Source organism: Cajanus cajan, chromosome 2 (assembly GCF_000230855.2).
Source record: "Cajanus cajan strain Asha chromosome 2, NIPB_CcT2T_4, whole genome shotgun sequence".
Classification (NCBI taxonomy): Eukaryota; Viridiplantae; Streptophyta; class Magnoliopsida; order Fabales; family Fabaceae; genus Cajanus; species Cajanus cajan.
The window spans coordinates 72,138,564-72,163,615 of NC_138518.1; the positions used below are offsets into that span (position 1 = coordinate 72,138,564).

A 25,052-nucleotide genomic window follows, 5' to 3' on the forward strand; every position below is an offset into this window, starting at 1 on the left:
AGTTGTTGAGTTGTATAGGCATCTAATGTTGAGATACATATGTCTTAGTCGAGATATATAAAAACTAGAGGAAAGTAAAATTATTTTTAACTTTGGTGAGTAAGTTGACTTTTGAATGGACAGTTGTTTTTAAGATATTTTCTCTAGGTTTTATCTGAAAATTGTATGGGTCAAGTCAAGCCATACTAGTTTTTAAGTGACTAAATGTTGATTCATATAGAGGCAAGATTGAGTTATATGTGTATAAAGTGACCAACTAAGTAAAGTGTAAAATCGATAGATAAAATCCTTAACTGATTGTTGGAAAGGTGCATAGTATTTAAAGAGTAGCCAACAAACTAATCCCATACGAGGCTTAGATATGGATGTTAAGATTCTGGTAGGCCCACACCTAAGTTGTTTTGCCCTAACAATAGTAATAAATTTTCCTATTTTAAGCGGTGAAACTTAAGAAATTAGTTTAAATTGTTTACTAGGTACTTTGAAAGGCCTAACATTGTATCTATTTGATTTGGTTGTAATGGGTCAAACGTAGTGATTCGGTAGGATCAACCCACTTAGATTGTTTGCCTTTATTGTAAGAGATCTCTATAAGTTGATATGCGTGACAATGCATTAGTTGTTTATATTGTGATTAAAGTTGTTTATGTTGTGAATGTTGCTTATGTTGTAAGTTGTATTTGAAGAATGTAAGTTGTATTTGAAGAATGTAAGTTGTATATGGTGTTGATAAACCGATGTTGTGTTATGAATTAGCATGATGTTGCTTGAGTTTATTATGTGGTTTAAGTTGTAAATTTATACTGTTGTTGTTCTGCATATTATTTCACAAGTATACCCTTTATTTTTATTGTAATTGGATTGCAATGATCATATTTAGTATGGAAGTATGACAAAAATAGCTTGGAAGGTTGGCTTGTGGGTGGATGGTCATGTTGGAGACGATCGATTTTGTTTATAATGCTCTTATGTAGTGATTGTTGTATAGACACACTTACCGGGAATAAGGTCATGTTGTTTACAGTTTTGGTATATTTGATATATGTTGTGTATATGTACAGGAATCGTGTGTAACTCTTTAAGGAGATTTATGTTTCCATTTATATTGCATATATATGTTGCATAAATGTTTAGGTGATTGTTACATGAGATCTTTAGTGTAGTTGAGTAACTTATGTTTTTTCATTACATAATTACTATGCTATATTAAGGATAGTGACTTATCAAATTGTTACAAATTTCACGTAAAAAAACTTACCGATACAAATAATTAATATTTATTTAAAAAAAATTAGATCCAAAGTGGTTTGACTCTCAATAAAGTTTTTGACTCATCTTTCTTATAAGACACGATCCAAATAAACTTTTTATAGATTTAGGTTTAACAACTAGGTCTATACTTTGAGGATAGTTTGAATAATCTTTTTGACTATCTCAATCTGGTTTAATATTACGTATTTAACAATTGTTAAATAATTATGTATTAATAACATAATTTTTGACTAAATAAATAATGTTTTATCTATTATGATATTATATTTATTTCATTACTACTTATCTTGAAATATATATCATAAAAATCTACATTAACTATAGTTGAGTAATTTTTTAATTTTGCAAGTTAACTACAATGTTAAAATTAATATATCATGCTAACAGACTAACTTCACATGATTTTGTCCATTATTTGTTAAGTTTTTATCAAGTAATATTTAGATTCACAAAATCCTCCCTATCAAATTTTCAGGTTAAATAGAGACAAGTCAACCTATTCCACACATCTCCAACTTTCAAGTTTTGATTAAAACAAACATATAATAATAATAATAATAATTAATAGACATTAGATAATTAAATGGGACATGTAAGAGAGCTACTATTATCGCATTATCTTCCCTAAATATATTTAAGTCAACTTAGCTACATAACAACATCCAACTTTTTAAGTTTTACATCTTACAAGTAAATACTTATATAATGGATATAATTTGAAGCTAAAAGAACAAGCTTCCACATTCAAGGTCAAAATGACATGATTCTAGAGTAAAAATGATATGAATCCAAACACAATTTAACAATCTTTATAATCACTAAAAAATGCAACAAGACCTTTTTAATGAAACATTATGTGACAAAATTATTAATTTAAATTAAATGTGTGAAAAATAATGTTCAAAAATTTAAAATGACACACTAAATATAAACATTGATAATCATCATAATTATTATCCAAGTACTGAAATTATAGTAATATATTATAAAGTCAAAAACTAACATTAGCTGATATAAATGGTAATAACTTGTATTGTTTATCAAATTATCTACTATTCAGATTGTAGCTTTAAATATGAAATAGACTATGTTAAGACAAAAATACTCACTTCGTACGTGTTCATAAGAATTTTTGAGAATTTTTCTATAAAATAAAAAAATATTTTTAACATAAATATTCTTAAAATTCTTTATAAATTTGTATCCAAACATACTTTATAATCATTGCACCTACCAATTAATTTACATGCTAGATAGAATATATTATACTTGATATTAGTAGCATTTGTTATTTAAATTTAAATAATTTTCAAAATAAAAATATATTAGAATTGTAAGATGGAAAACAAATGTATTATTTTTTTGGGTGAATACAAAGATATTACACTTTAGTGAAATATAAGGTTAGGAAACAAAATCAGGACTTTAACATTCATAAAAAAAAAAAACAGATGCGAGATTTTTTTTATGTTTTATTTTATTATGAGTTTGTTTATAGGTAGTATCTAACAAGTTTTCCATCTTTAGTAGAAAAATGTGAATTTAACAAAGGAAGATAGTAGATAAAAGATTAATTATTTTTGTATATATATATATATATAGGAGGGTTCAAATAACATTGGTGTAACTTTTACTATGAATTTTGTATATATATTTATATTAATTATGAATTTTGTAAATCTAACCGTTAGATTGAAAATTCACAATTAATATAAAGTTATTGAGTGATGTAACACTTAGTAAAAGTTACATTGGTGTCATTTGAACCCTCCTCGTATAAATGATTTGATACTTCATTTTTATAAAACAAAATTGACGTAATATATTCATTTCAAAATACACTAAAATATGAACACTTTGATTACCTTCAAGTTGTTGTTCAATTTTAACAAAATTTAATATACATATATAAAATGATATGAATTTCTAATCTAACGGTTGAATTTACAAAATTCATAATTAATATAAAGTTATTAAACGATGTAAAAAGTTACACCGATATTATTTGAACCCTCCTTTTATATATATATATATATATTGTGTGGTTGATGAGCAATAGCTATAATAACAATCGCATTGTGGAGTGGCGAGGAACTAATGGATGGAAGGTAGAATTTGGTGAACATCGAAGATGACTGCAACTGCAGCTGGAGTCGCCGTATCTTTGGGGATACTCAGTAGTTACTGTTACACTCACCCAGTGCCAGTAAGCATAGCCTTCATTAATCTCTCTACAATTCTAATTCTGTTGTCAATGCATTTAATTCACTTATCCTTCTTCAAAGGAATTTCATTCTTCTACGCGCATTCGCAATCGGAGCAGGAAACTCTTTCGTCGAAAAAGGTTTTCTGTTGAAGCCGCAAATTCAAATTCAATTTCTTCCCGTGGAGGTACCTATGACTATGACTTTGATCCGGAGCTGCGATCGGTGCTTGAACTTGCCACCGATTCCGAGTTGTACGAGATTGAAACAATCCTTTTCGGCCCAAGGTCACTTTCACTTTCACTACTTTTATTCATTCATTCCCCTTTTCAATTTTTTTTTTAACCTCACTCTATCTCTCTCAGCTACTTGAGTCCTTTGCTCAAATCCATTCCATTCGCAAACACAAGTGATCTCGACCGTTCCATGATTGGAGTCGACCTTCGACAACGCCAACAATTTATAGAAGCTCTCGAGTCCCGATTTTTCTTCCTTGCTGCTGATGCCCGCTCCACATTAAGGTTTTTCTTCTCCCTTTTCTCTTTCATTTATCATCACCTCATATATCTATTACTCATTTCCAGGGGTTGGAGGCCATCTTATAGAAACGTCTTGCTTCAGATAAGGAAAAAATTGAATATTCCTTGCTCAACCCAATTGTCAACTCACGACCTTGAACTCGAAATTTTCCTCCACCTTTTGCACTGCAACTCAACGTTAGTAAACTAACCCCTTTTTTGGCTATATAAACACAAAGCAAAATCAAAATGAGATCTTTTATATGTCTCTCTCTTATCGTCGTCTAAAGCTTGAATAGTCTTGTAGTGAAGAATCAGGAGACTACCCTGGCTTATTGGACGCAAGCACTGCATCTGATAGTCAGGGAAATCTACAACATGGACTCAGTCAATGGAAAGTTCAGTCCAAAGTTGGGGCCGAAGACATTCGATCAATTATTTTGAAGGTTGTTTTACTTGCTACTTAAATGATTTACTTCTCCTGTGACTATATTTAGTTTGATCTTAACTTTTAGCTGATGTGTTTTTTCTTTTTCCATTTTTGTTCCTGTTCTTTTAAAGGGAGGTGGTGTATTTACATTGGGAAAGATATATCAATTGGTAAGAAAATGATATTTGTGTTTTATTTACTCTCAAATCTTTAGGATGTGTTTGGATAAACTTCTTCATAAACACTTTTTAGTTCTAAGAGAAAAAAAATAGAAAAGAAACATGAAATAAGTTTCTCCTAGTTAAAACTAGCTTATGCATATAAGTCTTTGAAGAAGCTAATATAAGAAAGTTTCTACAAATTAACTTATGCATGAACTAATTTTAGTTTATGGACTCCAAACTTATTTTATTTTTCCTTCTTATTTTCTTCTCCTAAGAATGCTTATGGAAAAGTTCATCCTAACATGCCCTTAATGTGCCTCCAAACAAAACCATTTTGGGCCTCTTCCCCTATTCATGACTGGATGCTAACTTGTAGTTAGTGAGGAAATTATCTGGGAAAGTTCTTGTTGAAGCTGCCAACTATCAGGTTAAGAAAGACTTAATGAAGAAGGTATGCATTGGTACTGGAGGGAGTTTTGGTAGCACTAGTATTTCCCAAGAATAACTTTGACATCCAGTTTGTGCTTTATGATTTACAGGGTGGGCAATTAGCTATGATTAATCTAGAATCCAGAGCAGCCTTGCTTGCAGCAAAACAGGTGCCTGGCAACACAAATTTTTTTGATGTACTGTTATGCAATTTTTTTTTGGTAGGAATGTATTCTAGGGGTCTGAAATTTATAAGTTTATTTTCATATTGATAGATAGATTAACTTTTCAAAGCCTTAATGTGTTATGTCATAAGTCATAACTAAGAGTTTGGAATGTCTACTTCATATGTATGTATCAATTAAATAGCCAAATATGAATGAGTTTAAATTTTGATTCTTCATCATTGTACAACCTTATACACTATCAGTTTTTAAAATACAGTCACACCATTCAAGGAGCCAAAACATTTTGTAGTAAAAGACATGATTTCAGATTTCAGTAAAGAACAGTGGATCAAAATTAAATTTGATATGTATTACAGATTTCAGCGAGTTTATGTAGACATTTCTGAATCAACTTAAGTATAATAATAGTAATGATTATTTAGTTCTAGTACAACAAAAAAACATAAATATTATGATTTCTTATGAAACACTTTCTTTTATGATTTCTTAGTAGTTATATCAGTGGAACTAGTTATTTTCTTTGTCTTTTATGTGTATTATTTTCTTTTATTATGTACTAAAACAAATTACTTTTTCAGTTTTTGTTGATTTATAGCATGTTTCTCATCTGAAGTTTGATTTAATCCAGGGTTTTCTAGGTGCGGCGTCAAGATATCTGGGCTTTAGAAGCATGATCACATTACTTGGACCTGTGTATGTCATCCACCTGGTTTTGTTTTTATAATTCCAATTTGTTACTGCTTTGTATCTTCATAATACTAGCTTTTCTTCTGTTTGTTTAACATTGATATGAATTATGAAATAATATTTAATAAAGTCTTTTGCTCATATAAAAATGAGAGATTGTTATGAACCTAGGAAGGAGAGCTAATAAATTGATAGAAACAAACAAAGTAAACTGATAATATTATCGAGCAACATCTGAGAGAGTAAGAGAAAGCATTCTCCTTTGTACTGCATGGATAAAGGTACGGGATATGCTAATTTTCAAAAATCTAGGGTACGGGTAATTATATTTTTAATTATATAAACCTAAGTAAATTGTATAAATGATAAAAAAAAACACAAATAAACAAGACATTTGTCACTTGAAATATAATATTAACAATAAAAATCTTAACACCTAAAACATAATTATAATATAACTCTTAAACTATGATATCACACTTCAATTGTGAGACATATCACACTTTAATAGTTTTAATCTTTTCGTTTCTTTGTCTATCAACTGTGAGCATTCTCTCAGCAAGAATGTAATTCTTATAAATTGTAACTAGGTAGAAGAAAACCCGAGATAAAAGTGTTTGCAGCATATGTGAAGGCATTGATATAATAAAGATTCCTAACAATATTAAATGGCAAACCAGCAGAATAAAATAGCCTAGCTATTTCACAAGATAAATAATCTCTAGCCTCATTATTGAAAGCCTTTTCTAATGGTCCTTCTATGCCTCTTCTTCTCTTGCTTCCATTTACATGTGGATTCAAGCTTGTAGTTCCTGTGGGTAAAGGTACTTGCACAGGCTTTGCTTTCTCAATGGCCTCTAAGTCAGTTTGTGTCATCTCAGCAAGGCTCTCATGTGATACTTTAGAACAAATAGCAATTCCCTTACCTTTTTCCTTCAATAAATGGCTCCTCACTCAAGAATAAGAACCCTTATTAGATGAATTAAAATAGTTGCAAAGCTAACTGTGTCACTTGCAAAACCCCTATTAAATTGTTGGGAAGACATTTGTAATAGAAACTTGTGGAAAAAAATGTAAAATACAGAAATTGTATTGTGAAAACATCAACAATGAATTGAACAGATTAATGTGAAAACATCAATACAGAGTTGAATAGATTAATTTGAATATTAGAGATCAATTAAAAGTACATAATGGTGAATGCTTTAGGAGATTGAGTCTCGAATGTTTTATGCGTTGAAGTCATTGATGAGTTATGTCATGTCACTCGTGGATTAGAATTGAGATATGAGAGCAATTAGGAAAACTAGAGAACCTAATTATTTAGATATATATATATATATAGATATAGATATATATAAATAGATGGAGGTTATAATTACACTGGTGTAACTTTTACTAAGTATTACACCATTCAATAACTCTATATTAAATGTGAATTTTGTAAATCCAACCGTTAGATTGAAAGATCATGTCACTTTATATGTATATATCAAATTTTGTTAAAATTGAACAACTTGAAGGTAATCAAAGTGTTCATATTTTAGTATATTTTGAAATGAATATATTACGTTAATTTTTTTTTATAAGGATGAAATATCAAATCATCTTGGATTAATAAATTTTTTTGTATATATGATCTAAGAGTAAAGAACTTTCAATCTAACGGTTAGATTTTCAAAATTTACATTTAGTATAGAATTATTGAACGGTGTAATACTTAGTAAAAAATTACACCGGTATTATTATAACCCTCCTTATATATATATATATATAGGGTTTATTTTTGGACTTGAGTACAAGACTAATACGTATCCAAAAACTACCTATATGTGTACCCAAATTTAGTACCCACTTTTTTTTTATTATTTATAAAACAAAGAGTGTTTTGGGTGCATACCTACAAGTACCCAACAAGTAAAGTACCAGATATGGGTAAGTACCCATATGTGTACGACATGAAGTTTGAAGCACCCATGCTTAGAGATTCTCCTTCATGAGGTTATATTTTAGAAAGGATTTTCCTTTTCATACAAACTTTCTAATTCTATGTATAGGAATGCTAACAATACACTCTTTATTACTAACTATTGGGTAATTTTCATGTGGGACCCAATAAATAGGGAGTGGTGCCTACATCATTAAGTGTGTCCTACATGAATTTCACATAATAGTAAAGAGTAAGTTACATATTGTGTTCCTAGCATTTGTCTTAATATAACCAATCCCTTCTGACTAACTAATTGTTCTAATCTTCCCTAATACCCCTCCCTTCTATCCTAACAATATCCCCCCTTCTTCCTAAAATTCAAGCTTGTTCTCAAGAGTCAAGGTTGAATTTGAATTCTGCTAAAAATGAATAAGAGATATTTTCTCCCAGATAGCTTTTTTCACTGCCTTCAACTGGGAGTTGTGACAAATATGGTGATTGTGGACAGCAAAGGCACCAATCTGCTTCATAACAAAACAGGGGTGTCCTTTCAAATGACAATTTGTTTTTCCATAGATGTAGGCTAGGCCCATTAGTTTAAAATGACCTCAGTTGGCAGCTTTGCAATGTCTCATCCCCTTCATGAACCCAATATCTGGACAAAGTTGGGCGTCACTCATTTGGTAATAAAAAACAGCCCTTTTTTTTTTTAATTTCAATTATTGCCCTTGTTGCATGATCCTCATGAATAGCGTTGTTGTCCTGTTCCAAAGCAAACATGGGGAGTAATCCAGACCAACAAATATCTCGGCATGCAAGGTGCTGTTTGTTCCATTGGCTTCCATGCAATGACTCTGATCTTTATACAGTGGTAGGCTTACTGGACTGTTCAAAATTTCCTTGCCTTCAAGGGTTACTTCCACTTATGTGGGTACCAAAACATGACCTAGAAGGGTGATGAAGCAGCAGCCTTTGCCACATTCCCCTAGCATACACCTTTGATGGCTAGCACTCTCCTCCACCAATGCCTGTTGCCTGACATTGTATACAGATATTATCCACCAATGCCTGGAAACAGTATGCCGTTGCTCCATCTCAATCTTTGTCTTCTGCCTCTATTTTCTCTACCACTGAATCTGTTTCTCTCACTTCATCTTCTAGCACCAATGCCAATGCCAAATTGTTTTATATTTTGTTTCTTGTTCTTCTAGCACCCAATCCAATGGGCCACTGCCATTGAAACTAGTCAATTCCACCATATTCGCTCAAGACTGAGACTTGTAATTGCCAAGCATTGAACCCCTTCCATTCACATTTTAATGCTGCCTGTTTTGCAATGAGTGACTATTGTGCTTTAGCACTTTCCTCCTTGAGATTGATTCGCTGTTTCTTCAGTAACTTACGCAACATCTGCTTAAGTTCTTCAATTCTGTAATTTGTAAATACTCTTGATATCAGAAATGCTGGAATCTGATGAAGGCTATGGTCCCAATCTCTGCTTTACTTCATTGGTTATTTCTTTCCCATCAACAAATCTGGAAGATCCAAGCAATTTTTACGAGCCAACTAAACAGAAACAAGAATTTGATAGAGTTACAGGATACATTTTTATTGAATGATTTAGAATAGGAAAAAGAGTTCTCTTGCAAGGTTTACCCTATAACTTGCTGCTCCAACTGTTCTTACTGTCCTTTACCACTTTTTCCTTCCCTTTAGTCCTAACAGATATTTTTTGCACATTGATAAAAATCTCAGCTTCAGTGCTTGCTCACATTCTACATGGATGAATTTATTACACATTTTTGTTGACCTTATGAATCCATCTTTTCACTTCCTGTAAACAAATTAGAAGTGCTTCCTTCTCGATGACGATAATTAGCTGTGGTAGTGTTTATGTTGCAATTTTTGCAAAGACCCATCTACATCATGGGTTCTTTTATGATAATATGCATGAAAGAGATTTTAAAAACTAATTTACCTTTCTACTCTTATAAATTTTAAATTTAAATACATAAGCAAGGAAATTTTAGACATTATATTCAAAATATTTTAAAACTTCTCTCACTTCCAGATCCCCCTTATATTAGAGGATAGCTAAAATTATATGAGGAGTTTTGCTCTCTTACTAAAAATTGAACCAAATAAAAAAAGTTTAAAAAATATCTCCTTTTCCTCCAATCAAACACTATAAGAATGAAAAAAAAAAAAAAAAAACAACTTCTAACCCTCCTCCTTTAGGTTTTCTTGAAGTGTCAGAGATTATGTGGGGCATTTTTACTGATTAAGTTTTACCATATTTTTCTGTGCGTCTTAAAGAACCAGTAAACTTAGTCTTATTTTTCAGTGTACAACGGAGCCATTTTTTAATGTCCACTAGTATCAACAGTCATTAGAAACTTTTTTGAAGTCATTAGTAAACTAAACTAACTACTATATCTTTTTTTATACGATGCACCATTAAGACTTGTCAGCAGTTTTTCCACTACCTCTATGCTTTCATATTTCGGTACTATCTGAGTCACAATTAGCGAGTATTTCTGAACATTTTATTTGGCTCGTGGAACAGGCTTTGGGGAACATTTTTGGCTGATCTTGTCATTCAAATGCTTGGAACAGATTATGCTAGAATCTTGAGAACAATTTATGCTTTGGCTCAGGCAAGATATATGTTCTATTCTTGGATTTTAAGCTGGCAGCCTTACTAGATCCTAGGTTTACCTGCCTGCCCAACTTGATACTCCTATGATTTACTTTATGCTGTGCTTATTTGGTTATTTTATTTATTAAGAGCACTTGGGATCTTCGATCTACATTTTTTTCTTAGTTTATTGTTGACCTTTGGGGGCAAAGGACGATATGGGCATAGCCATCTGTTCCATGTGTAGAGTAACATGGTGATTTCACGTGGGTGTTCTGATAGAGTCAGTGCTAGTCATCCATGGATGTTCTGTTGTGGTTTCTTGGAGAAAATGTTCACCTTTTGAATTTCAGTTTTCATGTAGAAATATAAGTGATACTGAGATAATGTCGAGGAATTACTATTGCTAGTTTTCTGACTTCCACTTTTTTTTGCTTCAGATTCGAGCGATCCGCACGTATCGGCTGCCTTCTGAAGTTACTGATGAATCATTGAATAGTTAAGGAATTTCATTTCATTGATTTAGAAGTTAAGGATTTTGGGCCTTGTAGTAGCTTTTGGACGAATGTCATGTTTAGGTAAACAGTTTTAGAGCAAGACAATCTCCACTCTTGAAAATTTGTAAATAACTAGGTATTAGTGTCTGTGCATAACTTTTTACAGCTGATTTACATTCTTCCTCCGAGGACTTATTTAATTTTGGTAGATATAATTGGAGATGGACTAGTCGATTTTGTCGTGCGTGGTGCTGTAGTTTCCTTTTCTGTTTTTTTTTTTTGATGTCGAGTTTCCTTTTCTGTTTGAATTAGAGCCTGTTTATATAAAAGCGCAAGTATAAAAGTAATGAAGCTTCCAATACTTGAAAAAGATTTAATTTCAAACAGTTTTGTCTTTCCAACTTTGCGCTGCTGTTGGCATCTTGTCCCTAGTACTGACTACTAAATGACCGGAAATTTTTTTGCACATTTGCAGTTTGATATTTTCTGTTTGTATAACTTCTTTGCTAAAATAATAATAAGGCTTAAAATGTAATTTCGATTTCCTATATATCATTGGTGTACAATTTTGGTTCTTCAATTTTTTTATGGAACAAACTTAGTTTGATAAATATTGTAATAGGGCAATTTTAATATATCTTTAAGTTTATCATTAAAAATTTAATGGATTTTGCTGACAAAATATTGGGGAAAATTATCATAAAATTAGATATGATATTTTAAACCATCAATAATTGACGACACTTTTTCACTAAATCAACCTGTTTCTTTGTTACATAAATGAAAATGATAATATACACACCTTAAATGAGAATTAAAGTTATACATATATTTATTATTATTAAATAAAAACATTTGAATTAAAAAAGAGATGAAATTATACCAATTAATATATTTTTTTTATAATTATTGTATCGTTTAAATTATATAATTATTGACCTATTTTTTTTTCTTCATATTATTTAAGTTACATATAGATATATATATATATATATATATTATTAAATAAACAAATTTATATATATTATCTATACTAATAATAAATCTCATTTTCAAAATTGTTGGCCTCCATTGTCGACCTACGGATATTTTCACACACTTCTATGGACGATGCAAAGTAATCCTAAAGTGTCCAGTTCGAAACCATAACTATAATCCTTCGCTCTCTGCTTGGCTTTTGAATACTTCTGTCTATTTCAAGGTCAAAAAGATCAAATATAAATATAAAAATAAAATTATAGTAGTTTGAGATGTTAAATAAATTGTTTTTTTAACTAGTTACATGAGTAATGTGTAATTTGTAAAATACACATTGAAATGAATGAATAGAGAAAACATTAAAAATGTTTAATTGAAAAAATGGAGAAAATTTACTGATTAAGTTGAATTTAATTTAACTCATAATTTTAAAAAATAGGTATATGCATATGTATTGATTCAAATATTTAAATGGTATAGATCAATTAATTTAACTATAGTAAATTTCGTTATTATCTATGTAAAAGAATTGAAAATATAAATTGAAATTGAAATATGTGAAAGTGATTGAAGTTTGTTTGAGAAGATTTGTGATCATAGTTGGTTGTCCCCTGTATAGAAAGCATGCAGAAACTTTAACATGCATGTTTTGCGTAACTGTCCTCAAATATGCAATACATATACAGTACAGGGAACGTTTCTTGAGACGGTATATATAATAAATATAATGTATCTTCTTATTTATACCATGATTTCGAATGTCAGGGTTGGTCCACTACGTTCGGCTTTAGCGTTTGGACCATTTGGCAGGAGTGAAATAATTAGTCATCCAACCTATTGTCTTAAATATTTCAAAGGTTAAATTGTCTTTATCCTCTCTCCCTTTGAACCTAATTTTGCCACACTTGTTGCTACTGTCCTGTCAAAGTGCAACCAAAAATCTATAAATTGCTCTTCAACATTACTACAAAGAGCAATGATATATCTTTCGAAATTTGTTTTTGGTTCCTTTTGAATAATGTTTGAGTTAATCTTCATGAGGTAATAAAACATGCGATTGATTCAAAGAAGATATACGTTAAGAATTGGACTTGTGAGGTTGAGATTTCTCTTTCATATTTGTAGATAATAAACCAAAGAACAATGATATGAATCAAGAAGATAAAATTATATAAATTACTAAAGAAACATACCTAAATGCACTAAAAAAAATGCAGAAAATTAAGAGAATTAAATTCCTTTATTTTTAAATTAATCAAATCAAATTCATATTTTAATTTTCTTCCATAAAAATATCTGAAACTCATTTTTTTTTTTTATAAATTGAATGGATCAAATTATTTTATAAAATATGATAAACAAAATGAAAGCTGATTAATACTCAAAGTGAAAGACAAGTTTAAGATCCCTTCTGCTGCAGGAGAGGGATAAACCATGGTCCTTTGTTTGAAAGGAGGATTGTTGAAATGCAAGCAAAGTCCTACATCATTCAAACAAGAAGATGTACATGAGTTTATGTGTGTAGTAACCCCCAGTGCACTATAGTTAACTCTAACATCATCAAACCTGAGCTAATGTATGTTATATAATTATAAATGATGTCAACCATCTTAATTAAAAGATATAAAATATATTTCTTAATTGATATAAAAGAAATATTTTTATCAATAAAAAATTATGATGATAGAACTACAAGAAATATTATAGCGACATATAAAAAGTGTTATTATAAATATAATATATATATATATATATATATAGTGTATTATTATAATTTATATTCATGTTTTTTAATAATTATAAAAATATAATTGTTAATAAAAATATATTTTAATAATAAATATTATGTCATTATATAGTATATAATATTTTGTAGTTGATTATTTATATATATTTTTTACTCTAAGAATCATTTAAGAAAAAGAGAATTGCTTCCTGATAAAATTGAGAGTTTGATTCTTTTTAAAACTGTATATGGAACAAAGGCTACATTTGAGCATAAGTTTCTTTTACAAAGAAGGAACTTTTTTAACTTTTGGATTGGAAGCTTTGAGTTTTTGACTTGCGGACTAGCTCAAGCAAATTGCTCTTTAGTATTTAAAGATATGTCTTCCCCACACACATGGTTTGTTTCTTAAGCTATAACTATTCAACTGATTACCAGAGAAAATTCAGGGGGATCAAGTGGGTTGTGGATCAAAAAAGATGCCCAAAAGTTGGGGAGGGTCCCAATACCAAAATTGATGATTAGGGTTTGTTGGCCAAATTAAACTTTTTCTTGCAACGAATTAATTGGATGTGGATAACCTTACCGTGTCAAAAAAATTTACACAGCGCGACAAATTCATGGAACCTTTAGATCCTTCCTAGCAAAGCACATGTCAATTCATGGAAACTTTTGTGTTGTAAATTACTTGGTTATCTTTATTCTTTCTATTGTGTGTGACATGTTACCACTTGTAATTTTTTTTTCGTCACTTTTTGTTTGTTTACTTTCTGAGATTCAAGAAAGCACAGAACTTTGATCCATTTGCTGTCGTGTCATAATTCATGTAATACGACCCAGGTGCCCGAATTACGTGTCAGCGATGTGATGTTGGTTTCGTGAGAGTTTCATGCACTTGTGTGTGAGCATAAGTCCTTACTTTTCGCTTGTTTGTCTTTCATGTGAGATGATCCTGCCACTATCATGGTTGAACTTGAAGGTGATGGAGAGGCACATGGAGTCTAAAATTATGTCATCTTCTCATAAAAGAGTTCACATTACAACCAAAAAGACAAAGGGATGAAAAGAAAATAAACAAATGAAAATATTTAAGGTAAAACAACCCTCATCTTCCACAATGGAAATAAAGGAATTAAGCCTTGCCTTGACCCTGAGCTAGTGTGAGTTGTGTATATTTATCTAGATATAAGGGAGAGAAGATATATAAATTGGAGAGCTAGGGTCCTAGGGATCGAGATGGAATAAATGTAAGATCAAAATATGGAATAGAAAGAAGACCAACACCTCCCTAGTGTTAATTTGTTGCCTTTAATGTGCATATCATACATAATTTATTATTTAATTAGCTTCTTCAAGATAAAATTAAAACTGAATTGCGTGCTGACAGCTTCCTCCTACCCTTATTAGTTTTGATCTTTTTTTGTCAGACAACGGAACTGGTGGACTATCCACTACAACAAAATTTGTTATTAGTGACAATTATTTAATAGCAATAATTTAACTATCGTCATATGTAAAAATATTAATGGCTAATATATAATAGTCACTAAATATGTATTTATATTACACTAAAATTTATTATTAGCGACAATTATTTATTAAAAAAAACTTAAGTTCCATATTGATTAGAAATAAAATAATTAAATAGTATATAAGTGAGTAATAAATATCACCTTACAAGTTCATTTTATAGGATTGACTCCTAATTCACTATTCTAAATTGGTATCAAATCACTCATTGTTACCAAGTTCAATAGTGCTATAAAACAATTAGAGAACAATTTTCACCTTATAAATCTCACATCTCTAAAAAGATAAGACAATTAAAAAATAAATTAAAATATATATAAATAAAAGACAACTCTCATCTTACAAATCTTACATCGAGTAGAGATAAAAAAGTATATAAATTATGAATTTAGAAAATGAAATTATAGGAATAAATTATTTAAAGTAAATGAGACAATTGAAAAAAATAACTTTTAATAACATTTAAAACGGCTACTAGAATTGCCACTAAAAAAATAAGTTTTTTCGACAATTTAGTAGATCTTTACCATTTTATATAAATGTCAGTAATAGTATTAGCGACACTGGATACACCAGTCATTAGTTAAATACTGGTAAAAAAAATGATCATTTATATGGCTGCTAAATGGTAGCTAGGGCACAACATAGTACAGTGGATGAGGTTATTGCATTTAACTGCTCGATTCAGGAAATGATGTTGAAATAGCAACACGGAAATATTCAGAATGATCCCTGCATAAGAACTTAGAAGAGTCCCGCTCTAAGTAAGCAAGTGTTCTTACCGGGAATCCGAGGTAGGGATGATCCGCTGGGTAAGATCGGTGAGCCTTCTTCGCTGGTACGCTTGCTGCTCCAAGATGGGGGTGGTACCTGCAAAAGAGACTCTGATGCCAAAGTTAGGGTTTGTATGAGTATGAGTCTCGTATAAGTAATGCACGTACCTTGGTGTGAATTAGGGTTTCGTTGGGCCTTGGGCCCGAGATCAGTTTATGACCTAATTGGATAGCGAGCCGATGTCGCCTAGCGCGTGTCCGAGGTCACTCCGTGCTGTGATGCCGAACTCGAGCTCAGCATAGCGGTACAGATAGTACACTAGCCCCCCGAGCTCCAAAGACCGTAGGTCGAGGAGTTAAGACCGAGCTCGACAAGGGGTCATGACTTTTCGCGTACGCCTATTTGTCATGACGCCATGTGTCATAACCGTCACCTCGTTCCCATAGTGCGTGGGCGGCGCGGTGACAAGATTGTATTTTTATTTGTTTGATGACGTGGTCTCTTTGGGCCGATGTGGTATTTCGATGTCCATGTTTCATGGTCGGGCTGAGGAGCTCGGCAATAATGAGCTTACTGCTTGGTTACGCTGGTAAACCTTTGACCGAGTTAGCAGATTGGTGAGGGACAAGTTGGCAACTCGGCTGGCCAGTACACTTGCCCCCCAAGCACCGAGTGATGTAAGAGCAAAGGGGCTTCTGAGGAGTTCCCAAATTTGTTGTTTGAAGGTTCAAATTCGACCTTGTTAAGTAGATGTGATCTCAAGGTTCGGACTCGACCTTGGCATATCAAGGTTCGAACTCGACCTTGGTTAAAAAAATGTGATCTCAAGGTTCGGACTCGACCTTGGCATATCAAGGTTCGAACTCGACCTTGGTTAAGAAAATGTGATCTCAAGGTTCGGACTCGACCTTGGCATATCAAGGTTCGAACTCGACCTTGGTTAAGAAAATGTGATCTCAAGGTTCAGACTCGACCTTGGCATATCAAGGTTCGAACTCGACCTTGGTTAAGAAAATGTGATCTCAAGGTTCGAACTCGACCTTGGCATCAAGGTTCGGATTCGACCTTGGTTAAGAAAATGTGATCTCAAGGTTCGGACTCGACCTTGGCATATCAAGGTTCGAACTCGACCTTGGTTAAGAAAATGTGATCTCAAGGTTCAGGCTCGACCTTGGCATATCAAGGTTCGAACTCGACCTTGGTTAAGAAAATGTGATCTCAAGGTTTGAACTCGACCTTGGCATCAAGGTTCAGATTCGACCTTGGCAACGTAATTTGTATTTGAAGGTTCAAACTCAACTTTAACATCAAGGTTCGAACTCGACCTTAGGAAGTCGTTATGGTTAATGTGCCAATACCAAAAATGTATGGGAATGGAGTTGCTTTGTTGATTTATTTCTGAGGAGTGCCTCGTTAAAACCTTCCTTGGCCAAAAACCATTTTCTTTAGTGGGAAAAAAGGCTGAGGAGGAAAAAGAGTACATCCCTGAATTTACAAGTTAAGAGAAATAAAATTTGAGGTGGGTGGAATTCCAAGTTCCAAATTTTCCTTTGGAGGGGTCTGTTCTTGCTTCTCCCCGTAATCGCCAAAAAAGGTCGCCAACTTTAAATGTTCGTGGCCTGACCTTGGTCTTGCTTTCCTTGTGGTTTGTCACGAATTGCCTTGCAAAACTCGGCATGCTCCTCCATCTAGATGTACCCAACAGCGCGAGCTCGGAGCTCGTCCATGTCGGGAGGAGCTCGTCGGCAAAGACTGTCGACGAAAGGTCCTGGCTTCAACGCCATGAGCATGGAGTGCAGTGCGACCTCGAGGTTTAAGTTTCAGATTTTGACGGAGACGCCAGCGAAGTGCTCCATGAATGTCCTTAATGGTTCGTCGTCGCCCTGTTTGAGGATGGCCAAGGCGACGGATGTGATGTGATGAGGTCGGCTCGTTGCGTATTGCATTGTGAACCGTCTGACCAGGGTGTCGAAGCTGTCAATTGACTTGGTAGGTAGCTGGGTGTACCAGTTGAGCGCAGCCCCTTTGAGCGAGGTCGGAAAAATCCTACATAGAATAACATCGTTATTGGTGTAGAGGTTTACCTGTGTGGTGTACAGGTCGATGTGCTCGTTTAGGTCTGTCGTGTCGTCGTAGCGGTCGAGGTGGAGAGGCTTCCATCCGAGAGGGAGTGGCGTCTCCATAAGTAGGAGCATTGCTGACCTCATGGGCCGATTTGTGTGTCGGTGCATGAGATTGATGCGTGGCAGGCTTTGGAGGCGGTGTCCTATGCGTTGTTGGCGGTTGAGAAACCGAGTGCCCCTCTTCCTCGTTTAGGTGACTCGGTTGAGGGGGTTGATCAGAGGTGCGCTGTGGTAGCTGAGCGCGGATACGCTCATTTTCGGCGCGCAGGGCCGCTAGGTCTGCTTCATTGGCAGTCCGCATCGCTGCTAGGTCGGTTTCGTGCTGGGCACGCATGTTTCGCAGATCGCGTCGTGCTGCTGCCGCATCTGTTCGACCTGGTAGATCAGTCTCCTCAATGTGGCTTCGTTGTCCATGGTAGTTGAGTGATCTGCGTCGTTTGTTGCGCATCTGCTATGGCTTCTGGTGAATACCATAAGCGTGGCCGATAAGAGCTGTCTTGATCGGCCCCACGGTGGGCGCCAAATGTTCTTACCGGGAATCCGAGGTAGGGATGATCCGCTGGGTAAGATCGGTGAGCCTCCTTCGCTGGTACGCTTGTTGCTCCAAGATGGGGGTGGTACCTGCAAAAGAGACTTCGATGCCAAAGTTAGGGTTTGTATGAGTATGAGTCTCGTATAAGTAATGCACGTACCTTGGTGTGAATTAGGGTTTCGTTGGGCCTTAGGCCCGAGATCAGTTTATGACCTAATTAGATAGCGAGCCGATGTCACCTAGCGCGTGTCTGAGGTCACTCCGCGCTGTGATGCCGAGCTCGAGCTCGGCATAGCGGTACGGATAGTACAGCAAGGGTGACCGATCCTAATTTGATGAAATATAGCAACACGGAAATTAACAACTCTTATTATTGGCTACTAATTACAATCACATCTCCGTACGTATGAAATGTCCGGAGTATATGGTGTGACAAGGTACAACTAACATGATGGGAGAGGACACGAGATTTCTTGTAAAAATTCATTATAATCTCTAAAACATGTTAGTGTTGGTTTAACAAGCAGCTAGCCCAAGGGGAAGTATCCTATCTTTAGCCTTAATTAGTAGCCAAATCGAAGTGTCAAATCTCCGTGTTTGGAATTCCTCAAGTTCAGTCTATTTGATTTTTTTTTTTTTTTTAAATAAGAAAGATTACAACAATAAGAATCGGTTTAATTGAACTAGTTTAAGACTAATTTAAAATATTTAATATTATTCTCATTGTCACATCTCTGTATTTAGAAAATAGTCATTACTGCATTTATTCCCTTCACCATATAACATACCTAAACAAATAATTAATTAAATAAATCAACTAACCTCCATTCATATATGTTGACTTTAAACCACCAAATATGTAATTCAACTAAAGTGAGATTATTCGAATTTAATTAATAATATTGAATTCAATTTTTAAATGTGCAGTTATATTAAATATTCCAAAAAATAATGAGTCTTAATAGATTATTTTTTTTTATAAGGAAGAGAGTTTTGCCCCTCATAAATCATAATGATCCAACCCTAATCAAACGGAATTGCCTAGTTTATACAAAAAAGAAAGATATGTTAACTTAAAAGAAGACAATCAGTGGTCACAGATGAAAGGGAAAACAAATGTTTGGTCGAAAGGTATATCTCTGCATTATTTTGGTTCTTTTAATTAGGGAATGATAGAAGTAGGCATTCCTCACATGTGATATCTTCTGGTTTACCCAATTAATAAAAACTTGTACGTATCATTAATCTTAAATTATTTAATCTAATGTTTACTCATGTATTTAAGGGATAACTTTTAATAAAAAAGAAGTCTAATATAATAGTTGTTAGACTTTAAATATATTAAAAATTATTAGTGATTATTTTAAAGTTATTAAAATTATCAATTTCTTCCCTTCTCATTTCATTAAATGACAATTTTGGCGTTAAAGAAAAAAAAAATTAAAAAACAAAAGTTAAAAGAGATTATATATAGGAGTTAAGTTGGTTCTATTAACTAGTATAATTAACTTCTTTAAAGTTATTAAAATTAATTCTTTTAATCTCCAATAACTCTTAATATATTTTAAATTTAATAATCATCATATTAAACATCTTTTATTAAAAATTATTTTTTAAAATACATAAGTTAACATTAAATTAAATAATCTAACAATTAGCAATTAGTACATGAGATAAATGATCAAATTCATCCACAATCACAACTAACCACTTTCATCGATATATATTATCATTAGGACGTAGACGATAACCAATTAAATGGATGGCCATGTACACGACATACATCACGCCTCCTTTCACTGCCTTGTTATGGTATTCATGATACAATAATGAACAATATATGTTTGTGGTGTGTGAGTGATAGAAAAATTCAAGATCATTAATTGGATTTCTGAGATGTATCTTATATATATTGTCTACGTATTTCAAACAAGGAAATTGAAACAAGAAAAGGAGGAGTGGGCAGCTGGTGAATATTATCAACCTGCAACATGAGAATTGGGCTTTTAACCTCTATTGTACCAATATTAAATGCCAATTTTACTGACAGTATTGATTTGAACTAAGGTCGTATTAATTTTTTCAATATAATATATTTTATTTCTTTTATTAGTAATGTTAGAAATATTGACGAAGATCGGCATAATGATGCCGAGGTAGCGAAGGAAGTTATCCAATAAAACTACCAACCTTAATCTTCGCAACATGGAAGAAAAGTAATGGGTCTCGACCTGGGTAAGAAATATAAAATGATTTTCAGTAATGGAAAAGGACTAACTTGATCTGGCAGAATTTTTTTTGCAAGTACATCCAAGATGTTCAGATTGCAAGGAACCATCTCAGAGATTAAGAAGGTGATTAATGAAAACTGACTTAATCCTGGTATTACCCAACTAGAATCGTTATGACAACATTTTACAAGATTAAAATTGTTTTTAAACTTATTCTTACTTTGGAGTGATAAACCTAAATGTCATCATTTAATCTAGTGTCACTCCATGACATATATATATATTTTTTTATAAAAAGAAATCTGGCTTTAAGTGTTACATGTGACATCATACCGATAACACTAGAACTATGTTAAAGATCATTAATGGCTCATGTAACTTTAGTGTCTCTTTTTTTTTGTACGTTGTGTACAAGTAACTCTATTTCCAATAGAGACACCTTATTATTATTTTTAATTGATGTTGCTATTTCTGGTAGAAGAACATACTTTTTTTCTTTTTTTATCTTGTTACTATCCTCAATAAATGATTTTTTTTTTTATGTAAGTGTCAACTTTTTTTTTTTGTTATCTAGTGCCTCTATTTCCAATAGAGACACTACATTTTTTTTTTATAAAAAAAAAATGCAAGTGTCATTATATATCCCTCATGGAAGGACAATTTTTTTTAATGTAAGTGTAGTTGTTTTTCATGGAGGGGCTTTTTTTTTCTTTTTTTATCTAGTGCCTCTATTCTTAGGGAGGTAATATCTTCAACAATCCTAAATAATATAGGAATATCACATTTATATACACTACAAGAAATGTTACATAATGACATATAAAAAGTGTCACTATAAGTACAATATATGTAGTATATATCTATTTAACATATAGTTACACACAATTTTAGTGTTGATTTTGAATGTGATTTAACAACATATTTTATGTGTCACTATAGTCTATACTCATATTTTTTTAATAATATACTAACATATATTATAATTATTGTGTGAGTAAAAGTAATTTTTAGTGACATGTATAGTATCACTATAGTCTATACTCATATTTTTTACAAGTTATACTAACATAAGAAAAAATTACTAGTTTTAGAGGAATTATGTGTCACTATAGTCTATACTCATATTTTTTACAAAGTAATTTTATGTGACAATTTTGTTGTAGTAATATAATTCCTCTAAAACTAGTAATTTTTTCTTTGTAAAAAAGGTTTGAAAGAATTTTATTATGACTTTTTCAAATTTGATGAGTGAGGTAAATTAACAACATGCAACATAAATTGTATAATGTATGTATACACGAGAATTAAATAAATTTTAATAAATAACAACACAGGTGTCTCTATATTAAACAACAACACAACTGTAAAAAAAAAAAAAAAAGTAATGTTTGTATTGGAGATGGAGACACTAAATAACAAAAAAATAAATAAATAAAATAAAACAAGTCTCTTTATGAGGAAAAACGACAATTACATATAAAAAAAACGACACTTACATAAAAAAAATGATAATCTCTCTATTAAAAATAGAGGCACACAAGTAAAAAAAAGAAAAAATAAAGTATGTCTTTATATTAAGAATAGGGACACCATCAATTAAAATAATTATAAGGCGCTGTTGTAGAAAACAAAATCACTTATATAATATGTAAAAAAGACGAGTCACATTGAAGCTGTGTGGATCAATGATAATTAATTTACACACAATAACATCACGTGCCACACTTAAAGTTAAATACTTTTTTATTAAATAAAAATACATTATGTGAAATGACGTTGTGTTGAGTAACAACATCCACTTTAATCGTCCCAATGTGAAAATAAGTTTTAAAAAACTTCAATCACGTAAAATGTTTCCGTAATGACCTAGTTAAATAAAAAGCCAGCTGAGAATTGAGAAGACACATGTGGCTTCAAATTGGGACATACGTAAGATGATACACACAACAGAGTTTTAGGAGGGGCCCCTCTTTGAGACAAAGACAATTTAGGAATATAATGCCTTGAAAAAGATCTTGTCCCCACTCAAGAACCCCACCCCACCTATAGTTTCTGATACCCATTCATTTTATGAACATTAATTGTGAAAATGACCAGCCAAAACTTGATAGATGTCACCAAGATTAAAGAAAGAAAACATATAAATATAATCAAAAGGAAAATTCTAAAGATTTTTCCCCCATTATGTCCCTATTCTTATTTCGTTCACATGAATGTAATAATTAGTGTCTTCATATCAAGCACAAATTTTCATGATAATCTGCAATATTAGTACATAATCATGATGCCTCCTATCTTACCTCAAATGGTGGCTTGCTTCTTAAACAAACTAGACAGTCAAACCCCCTTTCTCACCAAATTCACTTTCACTATTAAATATATGTATTTTTTTAATTAAATAGATTTTTTTAAACATTTGACATAATTTTAATTGCATATAGTAGACATAGTGTTGTATATATTGCCTGGACATGAACATCCACGGAAGAAAGTTGTGCAAATTTTAAATGCATTTCTCTTGGGAGGATATTAACTCAGGATGGTTTGACCATGTATTGTCCACGGCTGATGTAAGGTTAAAAAACGCAAAATCAAGATAATAAAAAATAGTTTCAATATATTTTACAACATATTGCATTTTAGCTTTTATATAATTAGCTAAGAAAAAATAGTGTCCGTAGTCCGTACTCTATTGTTGTCGTTTTTGTTAACAGGTCAATCTTATAATAATGATTTGGCTACTTGATTATTCTAATTAATTAGCAGGATTATTAGATATTATGTTAAGTGATTAGTCCCGTTCGGATTGTCTTTCTCATGCACAAGCATAGGTAACAAGTAATTAACAACCCGACCAATGCCCAATGATACATAACAATTCTTCAATATCAACTTGTCATTTCCCAGTTATTACACGTGATCAATAATTAACCAACTTCCTCACTAATTACAGAATCATCAACTGTCCACCAAATTAATCTAATTTGTTTATTTTACGCTGTCATTAAACTGGGATGACTAGTTATATATGGTCAGCTATCAATTCGTGTATGTATTCTTTCCAAATATGTTTAAAAAATTAATAAAATAAAATGTGGATAATTAATCTATGGAAAAAAGAAAATCATCAACCCATGTCCCATGCAATGTATACAATTTTGGATAGTTTTTGGAGGTTAGAAAGGCTACAGATCGATTGAGGTTATCTATCTGGGATAGGAACATGGGATTTCAAAGAATTTCATGTTGGATGCTGGAAATGCCCTTTGACGGCTATTACGTGGATGGCATCCAATGGTTCTGTCTTTATACAGATGAATGAGACAAATCCTAGTTTGCTACTCTAGTCCGCACCCTAGTATAGGTCTTCATTCCTTCAAGATTCCTTCACATAGTTCTTATAAGAGTAACGATGGATGAAAATAAGACAAACATTATAAATTAATTAGCGAAATCAATCTACTGTGTCTTTATATTTATTTAAAAATATTTAAGAATTATTTATATTTATTGAATTAATTGATATTGTGTCTAATTTTTAAATCTTAAGTTTTTGGATTTATATAAATAATTAATTTTTAACATTACTTTTCATTATTTAAAAAATTAAGAATAAAACAATTTAAAAATTGTGTACACAAAAACATGATCATATATATATATATATAGGGGTTATAATTACACAGACATAACTTTTAGTAACTATTACATTGTTTAAAGGCATCTCCAATGGAAGCAACTCATTTGAGTTGCTTCATGTATTAAAAAATGAAAAAACTGGTCTTTAGTGTGCCATGTCAGTATATTAAGCAACTTAAACACAAATTTACTCAAATAGTAAGAAACTTTAAGAAATTCAACTTTTAGAATTTTTTTTTCTAATCATTTATAAACCAATTTTAAATTTTTATTAAAAAGGATAATTGCACTACAATGAAAAAAAATAAATTACGAGAAAAAATACACAATAAGTAGATATTAAAAATAAAATAAAGCAATAGTAAATACATAGACATTATACAAAATTAATTTTCATCATTATTATTTCCGAAACGTTCTTAAATATGTTCAATAAGATCTGCTTGAAATCTGGTAAGGAACGGTTGCTTGAGGAAACAACTCTCTCTTTTCTTCAAGCAACTCAAGTTGCCACGTCAGAGTCCTCTAATGGCAAGAAATCGGGGCTTGAGTTGCTTCATGG

At 32.0% G+C, this 25,052-nt stretch overlaps 1 protein-coding gene across 2 annotated transcripts; it reads left to right on the top strand.

The window, feature by feature from the left end:
• The first annotated feature begins 3,319 nt into the window (after window positions 1–3,319).
• On the top strand, window positions 3,320–11,201 carry LOC109799683 (uncharacterized). 2 transcript variants are annotated; one of them, XM_020360289.3, is made up of 11 exons: window positions 3,320–3,478; window positions 3,558–3,763; window positions 3,842–3,997; window positions 4,061–4,192; window positions 4,302–4,440; window positions 4,556–4,594; window positions 4,965–5,039; window positions 5,128–5,187; window positions 5,834–5,898; window positions 10,389–10,479; window positions 10,901–11,201. In XM_020360289.3, the coding sequence occupies exons 1-11, from the start codon at window positions 3,404–3,406 to the stop codon at window positions 10,961–10,963; spliced, it is 1,101 nt and encodes a 366-aa protein (XP_020215878.1). In that variant the 5' UTR covers window positions 3,320–3,403; the 3' UTR covers window positions 10,964–11,201. The 2 variants fall into 2 exon arrangements, with proteins under 2 accessions (XP_020215878.1, XP_020215879.1); XM_020360290.3 differs by lacking the exon at window positions 10,389–10,479.
• Window positions 11,202–25,052: the final 13,851 nt, after the last annotated feature.